Source organism: Lycorma delicatula, chromosome 1 (genome assembly GCF_047948215.1).
Source record: "Lycorma delicatula isolate Av1 chromosome 1, ASM4794821v1, whole genome shotgun sequence".
Taxonomy (NCBI): Eukaryota; Metazoa; Arthropoda; class Insecta; order Hemiptera; family Fulgoridae; genus Lycorma; species Lycorma delicatula.
Window position 1 is genome coordinate 247,559,307 of NC_134455.1, and position 24,558 is coordinate 247,583,864.

The 24,558-nt window shown below is 32.1% G+C and overlaps 1 protein-coding gene across 1 annotated transcript in view; it reads left to right on the forward strand.

The window, feature by feature from the left end:
* The window catches only part of temp (protein prenyltransferase alpha subunit repeat-containing protein tempura), a 34,087-nt gene extending 9,882 nt beyond the window's left edge, over positions 1–24,205 (forward strand). The window contains exons 3-4 of the mRNA XM_075375282.1: positions 10,160–10,369; positions 17,090–24,205. Of these exons, the coding sequence (XP_075231397.1) occupies positions 10,160–10,369; positions 17,090–17,928 (1,049 nt within the window). The 3' untranslated portion in view covers positions 17,929–24,205. The remainder of the gene's footprint in view (positions 1–10,159; positions 10,370–17,089) is intronic.
* Positions 24,206–24,558: the final 353 nt, after the last annotated feature.

Here is a 24,558-nt window from a genome sequence, read left to right on the forward strand (position 1 = left end):
GATCTATCAAAGCATCATTAGGGTGTAGTGGTACCTTCACTTGCACTTTGAAATATCAAGAGTGTTTAAAATAAATTTATGAGATTTTCTTGAATATTTTGGGAACTTATGAATGGATGGGTCACAGTTGGGCAAAAAACATAATAATGCAACTAAAGAACACCATGGATTACCACTGATGACAGACATCAGTGGTAATGCCTTTAATTTTAAACATCAAAAACTCTAATAATGAATTACAAAGGGAGGCTGGTGTTTGAGAAATTACCGAAACTACTATCTACCATTATAGACAAGACCCCAAAAAACTACATTTAGAACCGATTTGGCAGCCAAAGCGTACAATGTATAATGAATATAAAATGATTGATGCATGTAAACTACAGGTGAGTATAGCAGCAGTGTTTAATAGTATTTTTCAAGACTTAAATTTATTACTTTTTAGTCCTCTTGAGGATCAGTGTTATACTTATTGTGTTTAAAAAAGCAGATAATATTTGCAAAGAAACTTGAGATCTTATAAAGAGAAAAATTGATCCTGTAAGGAAAAAGATGATAAGAAATTAGTAACGGAAGGTAAAATCTACTGCATAACTTCTGCCGTGCAAGTAGTTAAAATTATACCAATCACAAGAGCTAGATTGTGTTCCTATAATTTTAGTATTTTCAACTTTGCTAATCATCAGTGTATAAACTATTGGTTTAATAAAACAAAATTACTTATTTGCCAATACATTCATATTATGTATTATTCATTATTTCCAAGAAAAATGTATTAACCTTAGACTCAAAATTGTAATATACAGTGATGGCTGCACCTATCAGAAAGGAAGCAAATAATTTACAATGCTCTACTACATTTCTCTGTTGACCTCCTCCATATGATGTCAAATACCTGAAACACAAATTTTTTTCTTGATTATTTTAAAATTAGCAAATATAACTCCATTCAACCTGAATGAGTTCCAAGTGATCCTGTTGTTACTAATATTCCAAAACATGGGTTTTTAATTTACAAACTTCATTTTGATGACTGATGTACCATATTTATTCGGGTACCCCTTGCCCACAAATAAGCCCCACACCTCAATTTTCCAGACCAAAAATCTAAAAAAAAAAAATTTCAGTATATACCAGTATTTTAAAGTGCAACAGATATGATTAAAAAAAAATGTAAATATGAAAATATTCAGAAAGTAAAGCGTTTAATTCGTTAATTTAAATTACAATATTAATATTACATTAATAATTAATTACCATAAGTACTAGTTAGTTCAGAATCAGTAGGCCAGTAAAACGAAAAGAAAGTATCATGTTGAAAAGGATCATTTCAATACACGTTTTAATATGGGATTTTATTTTTAATTAATCACTGTCATTGTCAGTGTCTGTAGAAGAGTTACTGGTAGTCTCCACGTCGTTCTGCCAAAGGTGATCCCTTCACTATCATCAAGTTCATTAGATATTCTGGATTTTTTAAAACTTTTCCTTACTAATTCCGTGGAAATACCTTCCCAAGCATCTTTTATCCAAACTTGATTCTTCCTGTAGGTGTGAGAAAGAAATTTTCATCAGCCATCCATTTACTGTATAGTTGTTTTAATGCAGATTTGAACGGTTTATTAATGCAGACATCTAGTGCAATAGAGATGTCAATCCATCTGGAATTATTACTGGTCTGTCATACCCTTTTTTAAAATATCTTTCACTTTATCAGTCGTCTGCCCCTGATAACTATCCATTACTAGCATACCGGTATTTTTTTTATGAAGTAAATTTCCTGATCGCTTTTGCCATACACACCTTATCCAATCTAAAATTAAGGTTTCATCCATCCAACCTGATTCCTGTGCTCTGATAATAACTCTATTTGCCTGTACGGTAGGAAGAGTTTTTCTTTTAAAAACAATGTACAGAGGTAATTTTGATCCATCAGAAATAATGCAAAGCATAACATTACGCCTTTGTTTTTCTTTACCACCAGTGCGAATCGTAATACTTTTTTCACCTTTTTTGTTTACAGCAAAACCTTTTAAGGTTTTTGAAATGGCAAAATATATGGGGGGTTTGATCAGAATTTCCTATTTGAGAAGGCAAATAGCTTTTATCTTTACTAAGATTTTTATGTATTTGTGAAAATGCAATATTTTTTGTTCATAAGCGTCTGGAAGTCATTGAGAAATGGTCGTCTTTCATCTTATTGACAAATCATTTCATGCAAAAAATCATGTTTTCCATCCATGGCTTGCTTTAAAATCAACTTTATTCAATGATTTAGCGATTTCACAAGCATATGATTGACACATTTCTGTCGTGACAACATAACCACATTTCCTTTTTTCCATAACAGTCATACAATTTTTTTTCTATGTCTGTATTTTGGTTTTAAACCACGAAAAGCCCTTTTATTACCAATGCCTTTCACCAGAAGTTGTTTCTTCTTATGCCAGTCTCGAATGCAGCTTTCATCTATGTCAAATTTTCTTTCTTCCACCCGATTTCCAATTTTTTCAGCCTCTTCTATAACGCACAGTTTATCATTTACTGTAAGATCGTAGACTCTGTCCTTTTGCACTCATTTTAATGCCGTAATTAAAATAAATCACCGTATTAAACTTTACAAGATAAACTAAACAGATAAAATGCACATAACCATCCACATATACAAATAGTACAATGACTATGGCGAATAGACAAGATGATGATGGGTAACTGATACTATAACTGTAGTGTCATTAGAACCAGATGCAGCGTATACAGAATGAATCAGTTTTATAAAAATACCGTAACTTCGTTCCTATTGATAATATGAACAGGATGTTAATAATTAAGGATGTATTCTGTATAAGCTGCATCCGGTGTTGATAAACGAAAGCCTAATGTAACTATATTTATGTGATTGAATTTAGGTACTTCTAAGAAAACGTTTACTTTACATTTAATTATCCTGACTGAAGGCTATGTTTCAAGTAAGCCCTGCACCCTTATTTTTCTCTCCAATTCCAAGAAAGTGCGGGGGTACTCGAATAAATACGGTAATTAATTGCTACGAAGACCTCAGACCAGTCAGTTAGTAAAGGTTTCAACTTCCTCAGCTTTATAAAGACTAGAGACCAAATGAAAACATCAGAAACTAAAAAAAAGTATTGTAAAGTTCAAATAATTTAAATGAAGTAAAGTAAAATAAAAGTTTAATAAACATTTTTTTTTTTTGCTGATTAAACTTTGTTATTCACTGATTAATACCATATATCTTACAAAATAGTGAGTTCTAATACCACTTACCTTCAAATGCATTAGATCTAATACCATGTATTTTAAAATAATTACTTCTAATACTACATAGCATACTTTTTTTTACATAACTATCAAATTAAAACCTCCCACTAAAAATATGTTTTTACCGGAATAATCCTGCAGTTAAAAAAATATCAGTTCTATCAAAAAATTAAAAAAAACTGAAATTTTTTCTCTTGATGAATGGAGTTTTTGAAGTTGAATAAGCCATTGATACTTTTTTAATAAATTTACATTACTGTGTACCCAATCATTTGCAGTTAAATATTTAGTGGTAGTCATGAGAGAGTTATCTTAATTTCTTCTAATCTTAAGTTCTTCTTAATTTTCTTCACTACCTGTTGGCTAAGAGTGGTTCAAAAGAGTTTTTAGAGGCTAATTTAACCAGTACTTGATTTAATTAATGACACTTCTGCTTAAGTAGTAAAACAGATTGAGTTGGGAAGATTCCCCTTAAGTGTTAATTTATTATCTTAATAAACAAAGATCAAGGGTCAATATATTCAGCATATATAGATGTTCAGTTACAAAAAGACAAATATTTCAGCCAATTTACTGGAATTAAGTATTCAGTGTTTTGCTTTATGGTCCAAGATATCAGTTACATTACATATATTGTATTTCCTACATTGTAGCAGTTACATTATAATTTCTCTCAGCTTGACTAAATGTAAATAAAAACTAATAATTATAATACTTAACGCAAATTAGTTCTGATATAAAATTTGTAATTACTATTTAAATCAATAGTTACTATTAGGAAAGAAAAGTACATTTTTTGCTTTTTGTTAATTCTATTTATAAACAAGGGTCATTCAAAAATAAACTGGAATTTGTTTACATGGCTTTATTGATATTAGATAAAATTACCAATAAATTACCTTATTTTTCTATACAGTTTCCTTCAGCAGAAATATATTTTCTCCACTGGATAGGTAGCTAACTGATAATCTCATCAAAAAAACAAGATGGCTGCCCCTACAATCAATTGCCCATATAATGCTTGACTGTGGCAATATCTTCAAATCTTTCCCCTCCTAAAGCTCTTTTCAACAAACCAAATATGTGGAAATCATACAGTGACAAGTCTGTAGTCTATCATGGGTATTCAATGGAGCCACCCTAGGTTTCAATGGAATCATGGTGGTCCTTATTTGTTTTATCAGAGTTTGTGTTTGTACTTTGACTAGGAATTTTAATAGGATGCTCTTTGTTGGCTATTTCCCTGTTTGCTGGAAAAAAGTTGTTGTAAAATTGTTGTTCAAAGGTGGTGACAAGGACCTCACTGAGCTGCTCTTATAACCCTTTAATGCTCCTGCCAGTTATTGAGAAGGTATTGTATCTTCGTATTACTAATAGATTGAATTCTAGAAAGTTGTTGATTTATGATAAATATAGTTTTCACCCAAGCAAGGGGGGGATAGAAACTGCTTTACTTTTGGTTATGAACATTGTTTCTTCCAGTGAGTCTGAGTATCTTAGGAATTTTTTTTGACGTATCAGGGGCTTTTAATAATTTGTGGTGGCCCTCTGCCCTATTTCAACTGCAGAAGCGTAATTGAACATAGAATGAGCTGAATGTGTTATATAATTATTTCAGCAATCAAGACATTGTTCTTCAAAATTGCATCTCAGAAGAAGGAAAAACACTATCTAAAGGTTGTTTGAAGGGTAGTATTTTAGGACCCCTTCTCTGGGTTGTTGAATTCGACTCTTTAACTCAATGGGTAACCTCAAATTTGAGGTTACCCATTGAATGATGTGTCATTGCATGTGCATCTGATGGGCTTTTGTTGGTTAAAGGAGATTTGTTGGTTGAAGGAGGTTAAATGAAATTGAATTCAGGGCAGCCCAGACTTGCAAGATACTCCAGTTGTGGTGTTTGCTATGTAAGATAGTGTTTAGCCCAGAGAAGATAATGATGATGTTGCTCCAAGGCAGACTAGCTGTTACACGATAACCTCACGTATTTTGAATGGCTGGTCGTCACATTAGATATGCCCCGCTGCAGAAGTATCTAGGTGTTATCCTTGATGAGAATCTTCAATTCAAGGAGCACTTCCAATATCCTGCCAAAAAGTTCATCTTTCTTCAGTGCTCAGAGAGAATTTCACCCCAGTTGGGTCTTAATTTCAGAGCCATGCATATTCTATATAAAGAATGTATGCAAAGCTATAATGCTGTATGCTGCACCTGTCTGGGCTCATTGAATGAGGTACAAATGTTATTGAAATATTTTGTTAAAGCTGAGCATCTCCTGTTGTCACCTGTGATTGGTGCCTATAAGCCTGTCTCACAAGAGGCAGTACTTGTTATTTCTGGTATTAAGCCCATTGATATGCTTGTGACCTAGCGCCAATTACATTGTGATGCTAAGAAGGTAGGCCAACTTACCTCTGGGTGCATAAAAGAAATAGGTGACGAAAGTTTTTCATTTATGGTAGGTCAGATGGACTAAATCATCCAATGGCCATTACACATATGATATTTTTCCTGATGTGAGAAGTATGCCAGTAGTTGGTGAACTTCCGCAATCGGCATATTACACAGTTTCTTTCTGGATATGATGCTTTTCGAGATAGGTTGGCCAGAATTGATTTGATTAGCTGAGGCTTGTGTCCGGAGTGTAGGACTATTGATGATATGTGCCATGTCTTATATGTCTGCTCCAGGTACAAAGCTGAACATACCAAAGTAGCTGGACAGCTTGCAAGGATCAGTTCCGGTTTTGATCTGCAAGTTAATTGGAAAACCAAAAGGGAATGGAAGGTTTCTGGCTTCCTTAGATTCTTAGCCCTGTGAAGGATGGCCGGGGGGTAGGGTTCTGATGCTGTTATAGATGTATAAATAGAACAGAAACCGAGGTGCCCGCCTGGGTGCTTACTTTACCAAGATAGGCGTTTTGGCTTCAAGCCCTGATTAGTTGAGATAATCACTGTTAGGATGAGATAGATGTGAGGAGAACTCTGTGATGGAGCTGCGGTGTGGAAGGTGTAGGCATTGACCTTGCTCCTGAAAGCAGACCAGAACAGAGAGAGATAGGGTATGTTTTCATTAGAGGCTTATTAAATTTGTAAATATGTTTCTTGATTTTTAAGTAAATGAGGGTATTTAAAAAAATTGAATTGAAGGATAAAATTGACATTGCAATCAACACTTGTTTTGTTGGTATGAGGATAGTATTTTTGATGTTTGAAAACTCAATCAAGTAATGATCTGAGTGCCATAGTCTAATTGAAGTTAGATAAAGGAAAATATTTTGTGTAAAACCTTTAGTGCTAGAGGATTGCACTTCTGCGAATCAGTTAATTTGGTAGTTGTGGGCGTAAGTTATGGTAGGTGGTTTTGGTTGGAAGAGACCATACAAAGCCAATATAGTAGCTTTTGTAAATACACGTAAATTCCTGCTGAGGCATTTGCATTGGTGGCATCCTGACAGAGGCCAATCTGCTAAAACCCATCCGAGCTAGGAACAGAGACGGTAGTGTGGTGACGAATCGTCAACAGCAGGTCTCTTCCCTGTGGGGCTCAGGTGGGTATTCAAGAGGTGTCCAATAATTTTAGCAAGTTTATCACAAGTCTGAGCTGCTGTATGTGACTATGCGTTGCTATGAAGGAGGACATCGCCGATCAGTTGCCGGCGTTATTTTTTACAATAAGCAGCCCTGACATCATCCAACTGCTGAGTTGTAAGCCTCATTAACAATCTTTCATTAGTGCAGGAAATCAATCAGCAGCACACATTTTGAGTCCCAAAACACCATTGCCAGAACCTTTCCAGCTGATTGTGCCAGTGTCGTTGATTGGTCCCCCACCCCACTTTTCCTCCAATCCATACTCTTTTCAGGGTGTAGTGGTAGACTCATACCTCATCACAAGCCATAATACGGTCCAAAATGCCTCTTCTTCTTCCTCAATTCAGAAGCTGCTGACAGATGTTTTTCCAGATATTTCTCTGTACCTCAGTGAGAAGAAGTAGAACTAGCCTCGCCAATACTGTGCTGTATCCAGGAGTGCCTGACAGCATTGTATGCACACCCCCAACACTTACGCCCATCTCTTATGCAGTTTTAGTGGCAATCACCTACCACAAGGTAACGAAAGGCTTGATTGTTATCTTTATTGGTGCAGGTCTGTGGACAACATTTCTGATTATCATTCTCTATTGCATCGTGGCCATTCAACATTTTTTGGCCCAATCAAAAAATATTATCAATTTATGCTTTTCATAATTAAAATTTATAAAATATATATATTTACAAGTTAGGCTTTCTGTTCAGGAGTTGCCGCCATCTTTGCTAGTGGTGCCGTCAAGTTAAAAAATGCAGAATGAATAAAAATTTTCTTTTGATTCCTGTCAAAAACTTAAGTGTTTTTGACGGAGTGGCATCTCCAAACTGTGCCTACAGTAGAGTCAAAATTTCAATGAATTTGACTTGGTGAGAAGTCAGATTATAATTCATTGCACAATGGATGTGATACCTCCTGCTCAGACATTCTTGCTATTGATATCGGTATTTAACCTAGGTGAGAATGACCAGTTGCTCCTCCTCCACATCACATATCCAACTAACTACCCGCATTCACTGCTTTCCTCAGTTCATGTGGCAAAATTCTAGTTTATATTTGATTGACCCTCATACCACACATTGCTATTCTTCCATTGAAAAATAAGATTTCTATCATTTTTATTTGTATGTTAAAAATTAATTCTTTTCTAAAAAACTTCTGCTATACACTCCAAAATCAGCTGTAAAAATTATCAGTTTTTTTGCTTTTCATAATTAAAATTTAAAAAGTATATATTTACAGGTTAGGCTTCTGTTCAGGAGTCACCATCTTTGCTATTTGTGCTATCAAGTAGAAAGATGCAGAATAAATAAAAACTGCCCTTTTTTTATTTTTGATTCTAGTCTTAAAACACCTTGTATACCTCATCCATGTTTACCTCTGTACAAGTTCATTTTGGCTAAATTATTGTAATTAATAAAAAAAAAAAAGGTTTGTATAATAATAAAGGAATTATTCATTAAGAGTTTCCCCTGTGAATTCACCCTACTTTAATAGTAATGAACTTAATGTGCAAATCAACAGAACAGTAAATGGCTACATGCTGTGTATATGTAGATACTGATAAAGTTTGTTAGTAGTGTCAGATGTATAAAAAGTAAATAGGGATTTTAATATTTCTTGTTTGAGGTTCACAGAGGTGATTTAAAGCAAGAATCAAAGAGCAAAAAATAGCTTTAATTCTGTATATGGCTGTAAATTGATTCTGTAACTTTCTGCTTGACAGCACCAGTAGCAAATTTGAAGACTCCTGAACAGAAAGCAAACTATTCAGCATGCTATATGTGAATAGTTACAGTTCAATGTGTGTTCTGTAGAAAGGTTAATTGTGATCCTCAATGTGACAACATTCTTCACATAATCAGTTTTAGACGACTGGATGTATGTGTAAAGGGAAGAGTACAGGACAAGCAAGGGTGTCTGAATTAAATGTTGAACATATCAGAGAGTTTTTCCTGTGTAGTCCTTAAAAATCTGTAAGGAAGGACAGCCATGAACCGTCAATGCTGGTGATGACAGTATAGAATATTTTTGATAGTATTGTATTTTGTTTACATATGTGTCCATACCATTTACAGCTGTTATAGGCTTGTGTCCCAACTTCTCAATCAAAATATTATGCCATGAAGATGTCTTTCTTGATTATTTTATGTTTAGTGATGAGTCAGCATTTCATCTTAGTGAAAAGTTAACACACAATGTTTTCTGAGCAAATTCGAACAGCAAGTTTACTGGTTGTTCTTTTTCAATGAAGCAAGTGTAAAGGAGTTATATGTATATGAATACAAGGATATGATTCATTCTAGGCTCTTTCCTACTGCAATATGAACCAGAAATTTTTATTTGGCAACAGGAAAATATCAGGATTTTTTTTTCAGGATTAAATTAGGAATACTATTAAATGGATGGTGTGCCTCCTCACTGACATAACTCTGTATGGGATTGGCATAACTGCTGGATCGGTTATCATGGACTTTATGACAGAACTTGTTTGCAGTGACCTCCTACATCATCCAGTCTAACCCTATGTAATTTTTTCCTCTGGGGATTTTATTATTTATTATTAAGGATCTTGGTTATTTGCCTCCAGTAGCTATTCAATAATTGGGTAGATCTACTCAGTTTGAGCTCAAGAATGAAGGAGCAGTTTCTTCCATTACTCCAGACATGCTGGTTAAGTGTAATGAAATCTCTATTAGTTGTTTAAATTGGGTGATTGCCTCATGACAAAAGATCCTCATTGAACACTTGTAAGGAAAAACTGTTAGTTACACTTTCATTTTATTTGTAATTCATTACTGTAAGTCAGATTTAAGAGAAATAGCTTTAAAACCCCGATATTAACAGACTTGAACAGATATATTTTTTTACTGCTATTCTCCAGGCCACAAAAATAAAACTGAGATGAAGATTTCATAGAAGAGCTGAAATAATATCATAGAAGTCATCCTTACATCAAAGTACACTTATCTTATTTGAATGATTTTATTGCCTTTTTTTAAATTAATGATGAAACAAGTATTTCTCTATTCCACTTTTTATTTTTCTAGTGGAATATTAATGGAAGACTAAATTGATTCTTCAACCCTTCATTTGAACTGGTTGAAGAAAGAAATGCTTGTAAATGCTATAGTGTTTATATTTCAAATGAATATTTCTTGAATGATAGGACATATACAAGCTTGAAATGAGTGGATCAGACTTTAACAATTCAGCCACACTAATGCTATCTGTATAGGTAAGGTCACTTAGTGTTACTTATTTTCAATGTTAAATTTTTATCCTCTTTCAGACCCAAGCCGAGTAAGCCGTTTTCTGACAACTGCACTGCTTTTGAATCCAGATATTACAACATTTTGGAACATGCGAAGAGAATTAGTATTATGTCGTCATCTTGATCCACATTCTGAACTACATTTTACTGCTGTTGTACTTTCAAGAAAACCAAAATCTGCAGAAGTTTTTTCTTACCGAAAATGGCTTATCAAAAATCTGTTGAAAGGTCAGCTTTATTGTTAACAGTTTCCCACTTGTGAAAACATTACAATATTTACTTATCCTACCAAAAACCCATAAAATATCAGTACCATATATTTGAATTCCATCAAAAACACTCATGTTTAATTTTCATATCATTAAAATTATATAAAATTTCCTTTCTTATCTGATAGTATAGAGGTATAATAGTTATTTTTTTTAAATTTCTCGATGACCGACAATATGGAATTTTCATTTCCAGATAAGTAAAAACTTAATGGATAAAATTACAAATTACCCTTTCAATGAGTATGTTGTTATTACTACTAACATGTTGAAGCAGTTGTAATTATTGGACAAATTACTGCTACAAAATAAAAAATTGTAATATAAATTTCATACTTGCATTAAAGGTGTAATTTATAACAATAATATCTAAATGTAAGCAAATTGGATCATTTTATTTCCATATTCTACCTTCTAGTAGGTTATAAATAATAAAATATTGGTGGTTAGATTTTGTTCTTCAAAAAGCCAAGAAACATGGTTTTTACATTTTGCACATAAAATGTTCCGTCTGATGTTATTCTTCTTTATTTCCACAAAAATTGTAATGTTAAAGCAGAATTTACCATATTTTGTGATTTTCGTTTAACTTATGCACATTTATTTGGGAGCTGTGTTCTTTGCTGAAACCTACAGTTTTCTTTGAAACACTTTTATTGCTTTATTATAAAACTGCTAATAAAGCAAGATTTAGTGGGCTGTGCAAAGAGTTGATAAAATATTAATACTCCTATGCTTGTGATCCCAGTCATAAAATTAAATATAAACATTTTTTTATATGTTATATAGGCAAAAAAAAATCACAAGAATATTATCACCAGAAAAATTTATTTCTCTATCGTGTTTATATAAATTATAAATAACTACTATTATAGCCACTTTTAGAAAGGTATTTATAGCTTGTAAAAATATTACAAAATCTCACTGGGATTCAAATCCAGGAACTTCAGAATGGAAGAAGCAGATTCTGTTACTTCATGGCGATTGGCAGAATGTTAAAATAACCACAGTACTGTCATTGTTGTTACAAGCACCCTTTCTTCATCAGATACTCATTATTGCTGAAAAATATTTTTCCCATTAGCCTTTCTTTTAACTCTTTTTTTGGGGCCTTGATTTTGACATATTTCTAGCATTTGCTGGTAGCTCATTTGATAATCATATTTTTAAAACAAGATAACGTTTTTACAACTTTTTCATATGTTGTTTCAGGCTCATACCGTTCTGGAACTGTAATGTAAGCTTTTTTTTTAAGCTTTCCCATATTGGTTATATTCTAGTATGTGCTTTTTCTAAACATACAAATAAGTAGATTGAAGTTTAGTATATACAATTTTATTAATTGTGGTTTGAAAAGGAAATGTTTCATAGAATCTGTACCGTTAAACTCCATTTTTCTTTTGCAAAACAAAAGATTCTTTTGGCTTTGAGTGATTTTACAGTTTATGACGGTCATTAGTTACATTGTTAATAAATTATCAGTCTTTGGGTTATTTTTTGCATTTTCTACATTAATTTCCAATATACATAATAACTAGTGATGAATTGTGGGGGCGTGGGTGTGGTCTAGAATCCAGTCACCAAAATTCAGTCATTTTATTGGAAGCTTTAAACTCTCCTAAGTCAGAGAAGGCAAACTCACTGGGTTGGTCTAGTGGTAAACGTGTCTTCCCAAATCAAGCTGATTTGGAAGTCAAGAGTTCCAGCATTCAAGTCCTAGTAAAGGCAGTTACTTTTATATGGATTTGAATACTAGATTGTGGATATCAGTGTTCTTTGGTGGTTGGGTTTCAATTAACTACACATCTCAGGAATGGTCGAACTGAAACTGTACGAGACTATACTTCATTTACACTCATACGTATCATCCTCATTCATCCTCTGAACTAATACCAGAACAGTAATTCTCAGAGGCTAAACAGGAAAAACAAAGGTCAAAGAAGGCAAGACAGGTGAAGAGCAGAGTCAAAGTAATTACTTGCTGATGTTAATTAGTTTGTTTATTCTTTGTTTTCTTTTTATTTTACTATTGTAGAATTGTATATCCAGAAATGTTTCAGCTAAATGGAAATTAATAGCATGCAAATGCATACTTTAATCATGCATTTGCTATATGTTTTCATGAATGATAATGTGTTAAAAAATGCTGCTTAATCAAGTTTTGCTATAAGCTCAGTAATATCAAATCTGAAACAATATGTAACATTCAGTCAAGCATTTAGCAACAATGCTACAAGGTTGCACAAATAAAAAGGTACAACAATTGCAAAAATGTTTCTGCTTCAGTGGAAAGTGATGAGCATTCTGTTATACATAAAATAACAAAATGTTGAAGTTATTGAAAGATTTCAGAATTTAATTAGACTGAACATTTGTATTACAGAAGATTCAGGATATGCACTTTTAACTGATGATTTAGCCAAATATAGGTAAACTCCAAAATTTGTACACAAGCCATTTTCAATTGAAGAAAATCAACTTTATATAGGACATGTTAGGTTGTCAACAGTGATATTGACTTTCTTAAAATTATAATAATAATTGGTGATAAAATGTAGAGACATAGGTACGGTCTAGCATTCAGACACCAAGACTCAGTCACTGCATTGGAAGCTTTAAACTCTCCTAGGTCAGAGAAGGCAAGACAGATGAAGAGCAACCCACCGGGTTGGTCTAGTGGTGAACACGTCTTCCCAAATCAGCTGATTTGGAAGCTGAGAGTTCTAGCGTTCAAGTCCTAGTAAAGTCAGTTATTTTTACACGGATTTGAATACTAAATCATGGATACTGGTGTTCTTTGGTGGTTGGGTTTCAATTAACCACACATCTCAGGAATGGTCGAACTGAGACTGTACAAAACTACACTCAAACATATCATCCTCCGAAGTATTATCTGAAAGGTAGTTACTAGGCTAAACAGGAAAAAGAAAGATGAAGAACAGAATCAAAGTAATTAATGCTGACATTAATTACTTTTGTTTTCTTTTTATTTTACTAATATGGAAACTTTACATCCAGAAATGTTTTAGCAAGTTGGAAATTAATAAACATTATTGTCAAGAATTTATTTTCATCTTGGTTGTGATAGTCATCGCAAAAGTGCAGACCTGAATTACTGAAGCCAGAATAATAATTAAAAACTCCACATGACACCCTATCCCACAACTATTCCTTAATTTTTTACTAAAATATGTTAATTCCCATGGTTCTTCAAGCAGCTTACTCCCCAGATATGGCGTCTTATGTTTATGAAGTAAGATGAAAATGAGACAGCACAGCTGAAGAATACTGTATAAAAAAAGGATTTAAAGAAAATTTTTTTGAACATGGAAAAGTCATTGAATCGTACGTTGAAGGTGGTAAGCGCTACAGCTACATGTAAGATTCTTTTTTTAATTAGAGCCCCCACAAAATCATTTGAAAGCATTAGCTGAGTCTGTTAACTGAGGTCTCGTTTAACAGTATTGTCAATGACATTCCTATAGTGTTACTAAATTACTAATAATGGACAAAGCACTAATAGCATATCATAGAGTAGCTAACACAGGGATTTAATTAACTTAGTGCAGTATATTTGGTAAGTACATGAATGATAATAGCATTCCGTACACAGAGTGTTCTGTGAAAAAGCAAACTGATGTAAAACAACAGTTTTTGTATTTATAACATTTTTTCCAAATTCAGATTTTTACTGTAAATGTAAAGTAATACCATATTATGTTTCTGTGGACAAAATTACAGGGAAAATTTTTGTAGCTCCAAGTAAGTTAATTTGATTTAAAAAATTTCAAAAATTGTGTTCCAAAATTGTATCTTCATTATTGTTTTAATATATGCAATTATATTATATAATTATATTATATTATATAATATATGCAAAGATTCATTGTTTATAATAGATATATATTAAGATTGTGTCATTATACATTTTAAATAAAACCTTGGTAAATTTAAATCGCCAATGCATATGCTTGTTTCTTACATCATATGTAAACTACATAGATAACTTTCATTTTCAGCTATGGATTAAAATTTATTATTAGTATATTTTTCTGCTTAAGAGAATTTCCAATACATTATTCCTAGATGTCGGTAAGGTCAGTAGCCCTTACAGAAAGAATAATACCTGTAAAAGAATTGGCAAGTGTCACGTAGTTTGCACCAAAAATAATAACTTTTTTTTTTGTATATAAACTTTAAACTTAATTATAAAAATACACATTCAATGTAAAGGTACTGTATTTTAATGTTTAAATTCTTTAGACATTGTTTATAATATTTTACTGTAAAATGTTTTCTCTATAAGAAACTGATATGTGTGATCAAAAGCCCAGTACTATTTTCTGCAGATTCTAGTATCCAAACTAATCACATCCCCTATTACCTGTCCATAATTCCTACTTTATGTAAATATAACATGCCTGATTATAAAGAACTGAATATTTTATAATTATTTTTTTTAACAATCTGGCATTGAAATAATCTTGGCTCATTCACACAAATTTAAATTTTAACACCCATTATATAGCTGGTTTGTGTTAAAAGATACACAATATTCTTACAAAATATTGTAGACATGATTTATCATACCACACACACTCTTAACAATATAATTATAATGAAATTATTGGCAACCAAGAAATTTTTTCTAAATTTGTTTTGTGGTGGTTTTAAGTGTTTGTTGACCTAAAAATCAAATAAAACAGGCACCAAAACTGAATCTGGTAATTTGCAAGAAAATTGTTGCAACTCCCAAAAATTAGTTGAAAATTGCCAATAAGCAAATAAAACTTTAGAATAAAATTTTTAATGATTAATTTCTGAGAAAATCACTATAAAACAAACATAGATTTTGTTTAAAGGTCAGCTGGTCTTGTGCTAATTGTGTTGAAGGGATAGAGCTTGTCAAAAAGTGCCCTCTGCAGTGGCAAATGATATAAAGTGAATTAGGTGGTGATTATCTTTGAATTTAATTTCAATAAATATCAGGGACAAAACAAATTTCTTGGAATTCAGACTACAAAGGGGCTCAGTAAAATTTCTTGAAGTTATTGTAAATAGTCAACTGACTTGGAAACGGCACATTGTTAATATTAACAGATTAGTAGCCGCATTCAGATGTTTTACTTTTAAGGAGCTTAATTATAAGTATTATTCTAACAATTTTACATTTTAGACTCACATATTGTCAATTTAACTGTGGAGTAGTCTGCTGCAGAAGTACTTATAAATCCACAATTAAAGAAGTGAGAGTAATGCAAAAGCATATCAGAAGAGTTATAGCTAGAAAACCTAGATTATAACGCCATTTATACATTTTCCAGCCAAGGAGGATTTTAGAAAACCTGTAAATATATGACCCCCAGACTATATAATTACAGCTCTGATTTAATATTTCAGAGTAGATACATTATTTGTTAAATTAAAAAAAAAAATTGCATATTGTTTCATCCCGCTTTTTGTGTTTTTATTTTATTTTCATTCAGTATTTCTTAGTGATGTTCAGTTAATGGAGATACCTAACTTTCAACCAATGCAATTTTGGTTTTAGTCACATCAGTGACTGTCTTTTCAAATTAATTTTTATTCATTTGTGGCCACTTATAACATTCAGGATACATAACCAGTTATACAGACCAATATATTTTTTTTCTCTTAATAAGAGGAAATATGAACAGAGCCTCATATTTATGTTTAATGCACACATTCATCGTAGTATATGATAAAAAAATGATGGAGAGGGCATATTTAGTTAGCTGGAATTGATAATTCTTCAAAAATTCTACCAGTATATACTATAATAATAGTCTTATTATCTCAAAGTAAACTGTATATTGAGTTTTGTAAGATGCAGTAATTTTTACTTCTTTTTTTTTTGAAGTGTTTATTCAGTTTTCTTAACAATTCTTATCTATATTATCATCATTATTTTTCAGTATACAAAAGTATGTGATAATGTTTGTATTCTGAAATCTCTTTTAAAATTACTTCTATCTAATATCCAATCTCAATGAATTTCAAAGTTTTAGGTTTTTAAATCATCATGTACTTATGTATCTTATGCGCTTGAAACAGATCGTTTAATACATTTTTTAAATTAAAATCTGTTCTGAAGTTAGCCAGGTAAATAAAAATCATTTCCCCAAACTCATTGCCTTCCTCCTGATACAATCCTGTTAAAGTGAAAAATTAATATTAAGTACTAAAGGAAATCCATCAAATCTTTATTAAGAAGCTGACCGATAGTTAGTAACATAATAATTTTACAATCAATTGTTAAAGTATTGTGGTTTCTGCCAAAGTGACCTTTTCTATCCCAAAAGGTTTATTAGAACAAAACAGTTTTAAAGTTAGGCTATGTATTATGCACAGGAGTTCGGTGACTTAAGTAATTTCACTGATAATTACATTTACAGGCACAAAAAGATTTACTTAATAAAAAGTTTAATTGATGTGCAAGTAACCTTAACTTAAAGGTAAATTATTTTTTATTTACTGTTCGATGTGTGCGTAAAAAGAATTAAATAATTAATTTGCACTATAGGAAGATGTTTTTACAAGCAGCATGAGAAAGTCATTGTCTGTAGAGCATTAGTAAGATTTTCATAATTAGTTTAAACCAAACCTTTATTTTCAACCTTTTTATTTTTTAATTTATAAATCTGTTTTTTTTTTTCAGATTTTCCAGCAGATCCTGGATTGATCTCAAATGAATTTCATGTTTGTGAAATAGCAGCTGATCGATATCCTAACAATTATTATACATGGAACCACAGAATCTGGTGTTTGAGTCAATTTCCAAGTGATTCACTCAAGTCTCTGAATTTATTTGTTAGTGAATGGATGAGCTCTCAGAAGTGGATAACTACACATGTGTCAGATCACAGTGGATTTCAGTATAGGCAACATTTATTACTTAAACTGATATCAGCAGGTTGTAAAAACACATGTATGTTAAAAAGAACTCATCCAAATCTATTACAAATATGTGAAACGTCATTACAATCTTTTTTTAATATGACTAATGATAGCTACAAGTTATCTAAAGATGTTAAAGATTCAAGAGTCAATAATTTAATGCGTCGAGGAGATGAATTGTATAATTTTAATGATTTTATCACTCCGGAGTATTTTATTTTGGGACTTATTTGCTCAGAGTTAATTTTAAATAATGATTTGATATTAATGTACATCGGCCATGAAGCGCTTTGGTGTCATCGACGTTTTTTAATCTACACATTCCATGAGAATTTCATAAAAAATAATTGTAAAAATTTGTATGAATGTGATTTATTTAGACAGCACTGGGATTGTAGACATAGTCATAAAAATAACGATGGTGTACCGTTTGAAAAGGACTTGAAAATGGAAGAATCAGTTCCAGAATCGATGAGAATCCATTTATTATGTTTTGAAAAAATTTTTTTGGCTCGTTGTACTGATGATTTTCAGCAGAGTAAATCTGCATCAAAACATAAAGTTTGGATGGAAAACATATTAAAAGTGCAACTGTTGTAATAAAATTAATATACAAAGTATAATGATTTGATTTTGTCTAACTGTGATTTGTTTTATAAGTAAGACTCGCACATCTGTGAGATTTGTACATATGTTTGTAGCTATTATCTTATGGAGATAGGATAATTTTTAAAAATGAATGTTATATAAGTTAATAGAATTTTCTATTAAAAAAATCTCAAGCAGATTGACTATCTGAAATGATAAATTAAAAGTGTCATATTCAGAGACAAGGTGCAAATTCAACTGCAGTATGTCATTTATATCCGTTGCATAGAGATAATAGTAGAAAAGACAGGAGACTAGTTGGAAATTTCCATTTTTGATCAAATTATAAAAAGTTTGAAAACAGGTAAAATTTTGATCCTATATAAATATGTCTTCCGTTTTTTCTAACTACGTAACAAGTTATTAATCTTTTGACCTTACATGTAATATAAAAAATATCGAAAGAAGTTAAGCAAAACAGAACCCACTTTTAGAATTAATGTGTTTATTATTGTGTCAGTATTTATGTGCTACAAGTTTATTTAGCGTTATAAAGTAATTCAAGCCATTAGATTATAAAAAAAGAATAGCTGATATCCAAACACCTCTGTTATTTTTTAGTATCATTTGTTTTATTTTTTTATTTTGAGATAAACATTGTGGCAGCAGATATGTTGTGTAACACCAAAGGATTGAAACTGTATTTCACAAAAGTTTTAATAATGATGTTAAACAGTTGGTTTCTTAGAAATTATAATTCCTCTCACACAAACAGATTGAGAAAAAATGTTATCCTAAAAATCAATTAACAGGTTGACTGCTGATCTTGAAATGCAGGTGATTTTTAATTTTAGTGTTATATTTTTTTTTACTATTTTCCTTTATAAATTGGAAAATAATCACAATGTTGAACTATTTGTAGATATGTTGTAAAAAAATCAATACTTAAAGATAGATATGTTCTTCATGTAAATTGATGTGGGATTTACTTAAAATCTGGACCAAATTTGAAATGTGATTTTAAAATATGAATTCTTATTTTATAAAAATTATATGTACTGTAATAAAAATAATTCTAACTACCGTAGTAAGAAACTCATTTTATTGATGAATAGTAGTAAGATAATAAAGTGTGATGTGTGTGTGTGTGTGTATCACAAAATCATAACATATAGAAAAAAACAGCAAAAATAATAATAAATGTTATTACATTACTTAGTTAATTTTCAATAAAGAAGAGGTATGATGTTAGAAGAAACATTTTTGGCAGATGGGAATATTACTGTACTGCATGTGGTATTCACTTTAAGGCATTTGTTTTGTGCTTGTTTACTTGTACCACACAATTTTTTCTAACATTATTTACATAACTTGTTTCTTATTTCACAAGTTTGTGTTGACTTTCATTTATACCGTGAAGTCTGCTTATTGTGATCTCTATGGAACCTGTAACTTTTTATAACGATAACCGATTGATAACATTAAGGAAAGGATGGGGAAAAAAATTACTGCACAATAATATAAACTTTATTTTCACACAAAACCATATCTTATTAACAGTTTAAAAAATAAAATAAAATTTATTTAAAAAATTCATGGATGGTAAAATTTGATGCCCATACTGGACACCACGACGAAGACTTCTCAAGGCATCTTGCATCTCTTCGTTAGTTTGTGGAGCTTCAACTTCTTCATCCTCTGTTGGCTCGTTGCATTCATTAACTTTTTTTGATTTGATTGATGAGTGACTTACATATATATTTCTGTCAAGGTCATTGTAGCTGTCCAGTCAATATCAACCCAACTTTCGAACTCAACCCTAGACCTAAAGTTTTGAATTGTATTACACCTTAATCAAGATCTACAGCAGCAAAAGCTTCATCATGGATCTGTGAAAATCCTCCTTTTCAGAAGCAGTTTTCAATTGTTGTCTTTGAGACATGCTTCCACAACATTGCTAGCAAATGTAATCCATCTAAAAGAGAAATTTTTTGCAATCGCATTTGCATCTGATTTATCTTGAATTCCATCAAGCTCAGTTATAATTTTTTCTTGAATTTTCCTATGGTAATAGGCTTTTATGTCCGTGTTGTACCTTGGTTGCATAGTTGGATTATCAAAGTAGTGTTAGAAGATAAGAAAATTATTTTTATATTTTGTAAAGATAGTTTGTTTGAGTGTGCTGTGCAGTTATCTACTCTTAGGACAATCTTTTGCTTTAATTATTGATCCCACTTAATTAAACAATTGTTAAAAATAAAACTTGTCATCTAAGACTTAGCACTAGAAGAGTGCTCAACAGACAAATGAAATACTGTTTGCCCATAGTTTTTCTAATTCTGCTTCTTGACTCATAATAGGTCCATTAATCAGAACGTTGTTTTCACAAACATTGCTGAACTAAATTTTTAATGCTGACAACTTGAATGTCTTTTCCAGATTGATCTCTTTTTTGATTCATGTTTTGATTGGAAATTTGAGAAATTTCTATACTTGATCAAATTTTTAAGATTTTGCATAAGAGCAGTTGCAAAATTTTTAAGTACGCAGCTGCATTTCATTAACTCATTTTAGGCAACTTATCAAAGCACTCTAAAATTTTCCTCTTTTCTTGAAGAGATAAATCCATATGTTTTGTTCTTTTGTCTACCATTATCTGTAGGGTTATTTATGATGAACTTTATACAGTTATATAACTCAATAGTTATAGGTTAAAGTCATAGTTCACGTCAACAGAACACAAAGTAGATTAGATAAATCACAACAAGGATACACTATATAGTCTGTAAAAAATTGTTATTTATGATGCACTTTATTTAGTCTTATAGCTCAACACTTCACTTCAACAGATCACAAAATAAATTAAGTTAGATAAATTTTAAATTGTAATGTGTAAAATTTATTATATTATTATTACACTGTAGAAATTGTTATACGGTAACAGACAGTATCTTATTTTTTATATACTGTTTATATTCTTCAAAGAAAAGGGATAAATGATATGCGATGCATACAATCCTTTATGGGATTAAGATGTTCTGAAATAATGCAACTAATTTATCCACCAAACTTTGAATTTTATTAAGGTGATTTTGATTATTGTTTCAAATATCACTTTCATCAGGCCTATTATTTGTGATTTTTTGAAAATAAAGTTAATTTTTCTTAATTGTAACTATTGTTTATCTTAATTTACATAAAAACAGATTTGACCGATTCAAAATTTCTTCTTCTTTGATTCCTAGCTGGCGGCTGGCCATGCAACCATTACGCTGCTGTGGGTGCTGTAGGATTCTGAACTTTGCTCAATACTTTTCCATGCTTTACGGTCTATAGCAATGATTCTGGCTTGGTTGAGATCAATTCACCGGTTCCTCAGGTCATCTGCAACTTGTTTTATCCAAGTTTTCTTTGGTGCAGATCTTTAAATCTTCCACTGAGTAGAACGTTGCTTACAGAGAAGTCTGTGCAGTAAGCAATCTGGGTCCATCCGGCACACATGACTAAACCATCTCAGCCTCCACATTTGGATCTGTTCTTCAACTGTTAGTTGCTGCCCGCATCTAAATCTGATAACTTCATTTCGGCTCATAAAGTGAGACTCGTATGATCTGGTGCAGACACCACATTTGGAAAACTTCTATCTGGCTCAAGTCTGTTTGGAGGAGGGTCCAAGTTTCTGATCTATTGAGGAGAACTGGGATACGTGTGCGAAAGAGGTAGATCTTTGTCTGGATGGTAATGTTTGTTCGCTTACATAGGCACTATTTTAATGAGGTGAAAGCTGCAGCTTCCTGCCCAATCCTGCCGTGCACTTCAGCTGTAGATACAATGATATCTACAACCAGTGATCTGAGATATTTGAATTCTTGGACATGTTCAATCTGAGCTTCTCCAAAGTAAACAATGGACTGTGAGCTGTTAGTTGTTAGTATCTTTGTTTTGTCAACATTGATCCTCAGTCCAAAGGACTCTTGTATACTAGAGATCTCATACAAAGTATCTCTGGCCTCAGCATCACTGTTAGCAAATATGGCGCTGTTGTCTGCAAACATCAGGTCAATTAGGTAGTGATCCTTACAATATTTTACTCCACATCTTCCTGCAAATGCTGTCCTCATTATTGCATCAATTACAATGTTGAACAGCAGTGAAAAGATAACCACCCCCTGGCGAACACCTGTTTGAATGGAAAATCCATTGGATAATTCATTTTGGATTCACCCACAGCTGGTTGACCCATTGTATGATGATTGGAAAAGGCAAATGGTTTCCTGGGGTACATGTTCAGCTTTCAGTTCATTTCACAGTGCAGGCCAGTGGGTGCACTCAAATACTGACTTAAAGTTGATGAACAAATAACTCTTTATATTCCAGACTCGATCTTTCTTACATCAGCTGGTAGAGGACGAAAATCTGATCACAACAGCCACAATGTTGCCGAAATATAGCTTATTGTACAGGATTCGTCTGTTCATGATCTTTTGCAGTCACAACTGAATGACTTTCATGAACACTTTGACAATGATTGAAAGGAGGCTAATGCCGCGGCAGTTATTGTAATCTTGACTATCCCCATTTTATGGATTGGTATGATGATGGCTTTCTTCCAAGTGGAAGGTGTATAGTCTGCAAGGCAAATCAACTGAAGTAGTGTGTGGAATTGATGAAACAGAATGTTTCCTCCAGCTTTGATCATCTCCGCTATGATTTCATCCACTCCAGATGCTTTGCCATTCTTCAGCGACCTTATTGCTATTTTAACTTCTTCAATCATTGGTTAGGCATGGTTTAAAGGCATTGCTTGTGCATCAATTTGTGACAGGACTGTGGGAGATCCTTGTGGAGGATTGTGGGTGTAGAGTTTCTGGAAAAACTCCTTCCAGCGCTGTAGCTGTTCATTTGGTGATCGCACAAAGGATCCATCCATCTTTCATTGTCATTTGTCGATTGTTTCTTCCCACTTACTTTCTGAGTGTGGTACAGGGTGTGGTATTCATGCTTGGATGTGGCTTCTTCAAGATCAGCTGTTACCTCATTCCAATATGCCTCCCTATCTTCTTTCATTTTCCGTCGGACATCTTTGTATAATTGACAATAGTGTTCATAGTTGGTCAATATTTTTTTTAGTTGGTTCACAGTTTACTTGTTTCCGTTTTTCCATCATGTACAGGGACTGATCTGAGATCCACGGTTGCATGGTTGTATGGTGGATGGCAGGGCACAGTGGTAGAATACCTGGTTCACCTCATCATCAACATCATCTATTGTTGTCAATTGTTCAAATCGATCAAAAAGTGCAATCTAGAATTCCTCCCCACGTAGGGGATCCAGCTGATCTGAACAGTTCAGTCTGGCTGTTGATGGTGTGGATCGCATGGCAAGGAAGGTATTTTGGCTCGAACAAGGTAGTGGTCAGATCCACAATCTGGTACTCACATGGCATGCACATCCTGAAGTGATGACCAGAACATAATCCAATACTGCAGAGTCAATGCCAGATGGATTTTGCCAAGTGATCTGATGCTTGAATGGGTGTTGGAAGATTTAAAAATTAAAATTAATTATATCTCATTATTTTCACAATGAACCATTATACTTAATTATCATTAACCATTCTACTTTTTAATTCAAATCTACTTAGGGACAATTTTTCATTTATATCATTTTCGAAAAAGATAATGGCTTCCATAGTGTTTTAGAGTAGGCATGTGAACAAGACATATCTGCACAATAATGCATTTCCTTTTCACTGAATATATTACTCATTTTATTTAAAAAAAACACAATAACTAAGGTTACCAAAATTAATTATTTAATCTTTAAAGCTATATAACAATATGAAGAATAAAAATGTATCGGTCCACATACAACAATGAACAAAACTAGGTCGGCATAAGAGTTTATGTTTACTTATTTAAATAAACCAGCTGTTATTATCAAATAAAATTTCTTCATTCGTTTTTGTAAATTAGTGTAAATAATACTACCAAAAAAGGGAAAAATATTTTAAATATATTATAATTAATGAAAAAGAATAGATAAGTTCTTAGTCAATGTAAAATTTTCAATTGATTAAAAAAAAATGTGCAGTTTTGTTTCTCAAGTCTTTTCTCTACAAATCAATATAAACCTATGATAAATTTAGTTTTCAACTATCCCTTACAGCATGAAATGCAGAACAGGCCTGAGGGGTACAGTAGTCCTTCAATATGCAAGCTAAAAAAAACCCTCATAGCAGTCAACCTGTTAAGAAAACAATACTGAATTGTATTGTTATCCCCCAGTTTTTAAATTATTGTCCAGCATAATATTTACTTCTACACTGTTTATGAAATTCAAATTGAGAACTGCTGAGGCAATTTAATTATATTTTAATGGTTTTTTTAATTTAATTTAATGTAAAAAAATAATTGCCTCAGTATTTTATACTTGAATTTTTATTGTTTTTCTATGTTAACCTAATTTAAGACCTTAGATGATTAAACAGGGATTGTAACTGAGACTGAAAGGCTAAAAGTTATGATATCAGGGAAAAAATATTTTTATTGAACTAAATGTAGTTGCTACACCATTAAAATATATTATTGATATACAATTGTAAAAAATGTAATAATAAATTACTAAGAAAAATAAATTCAT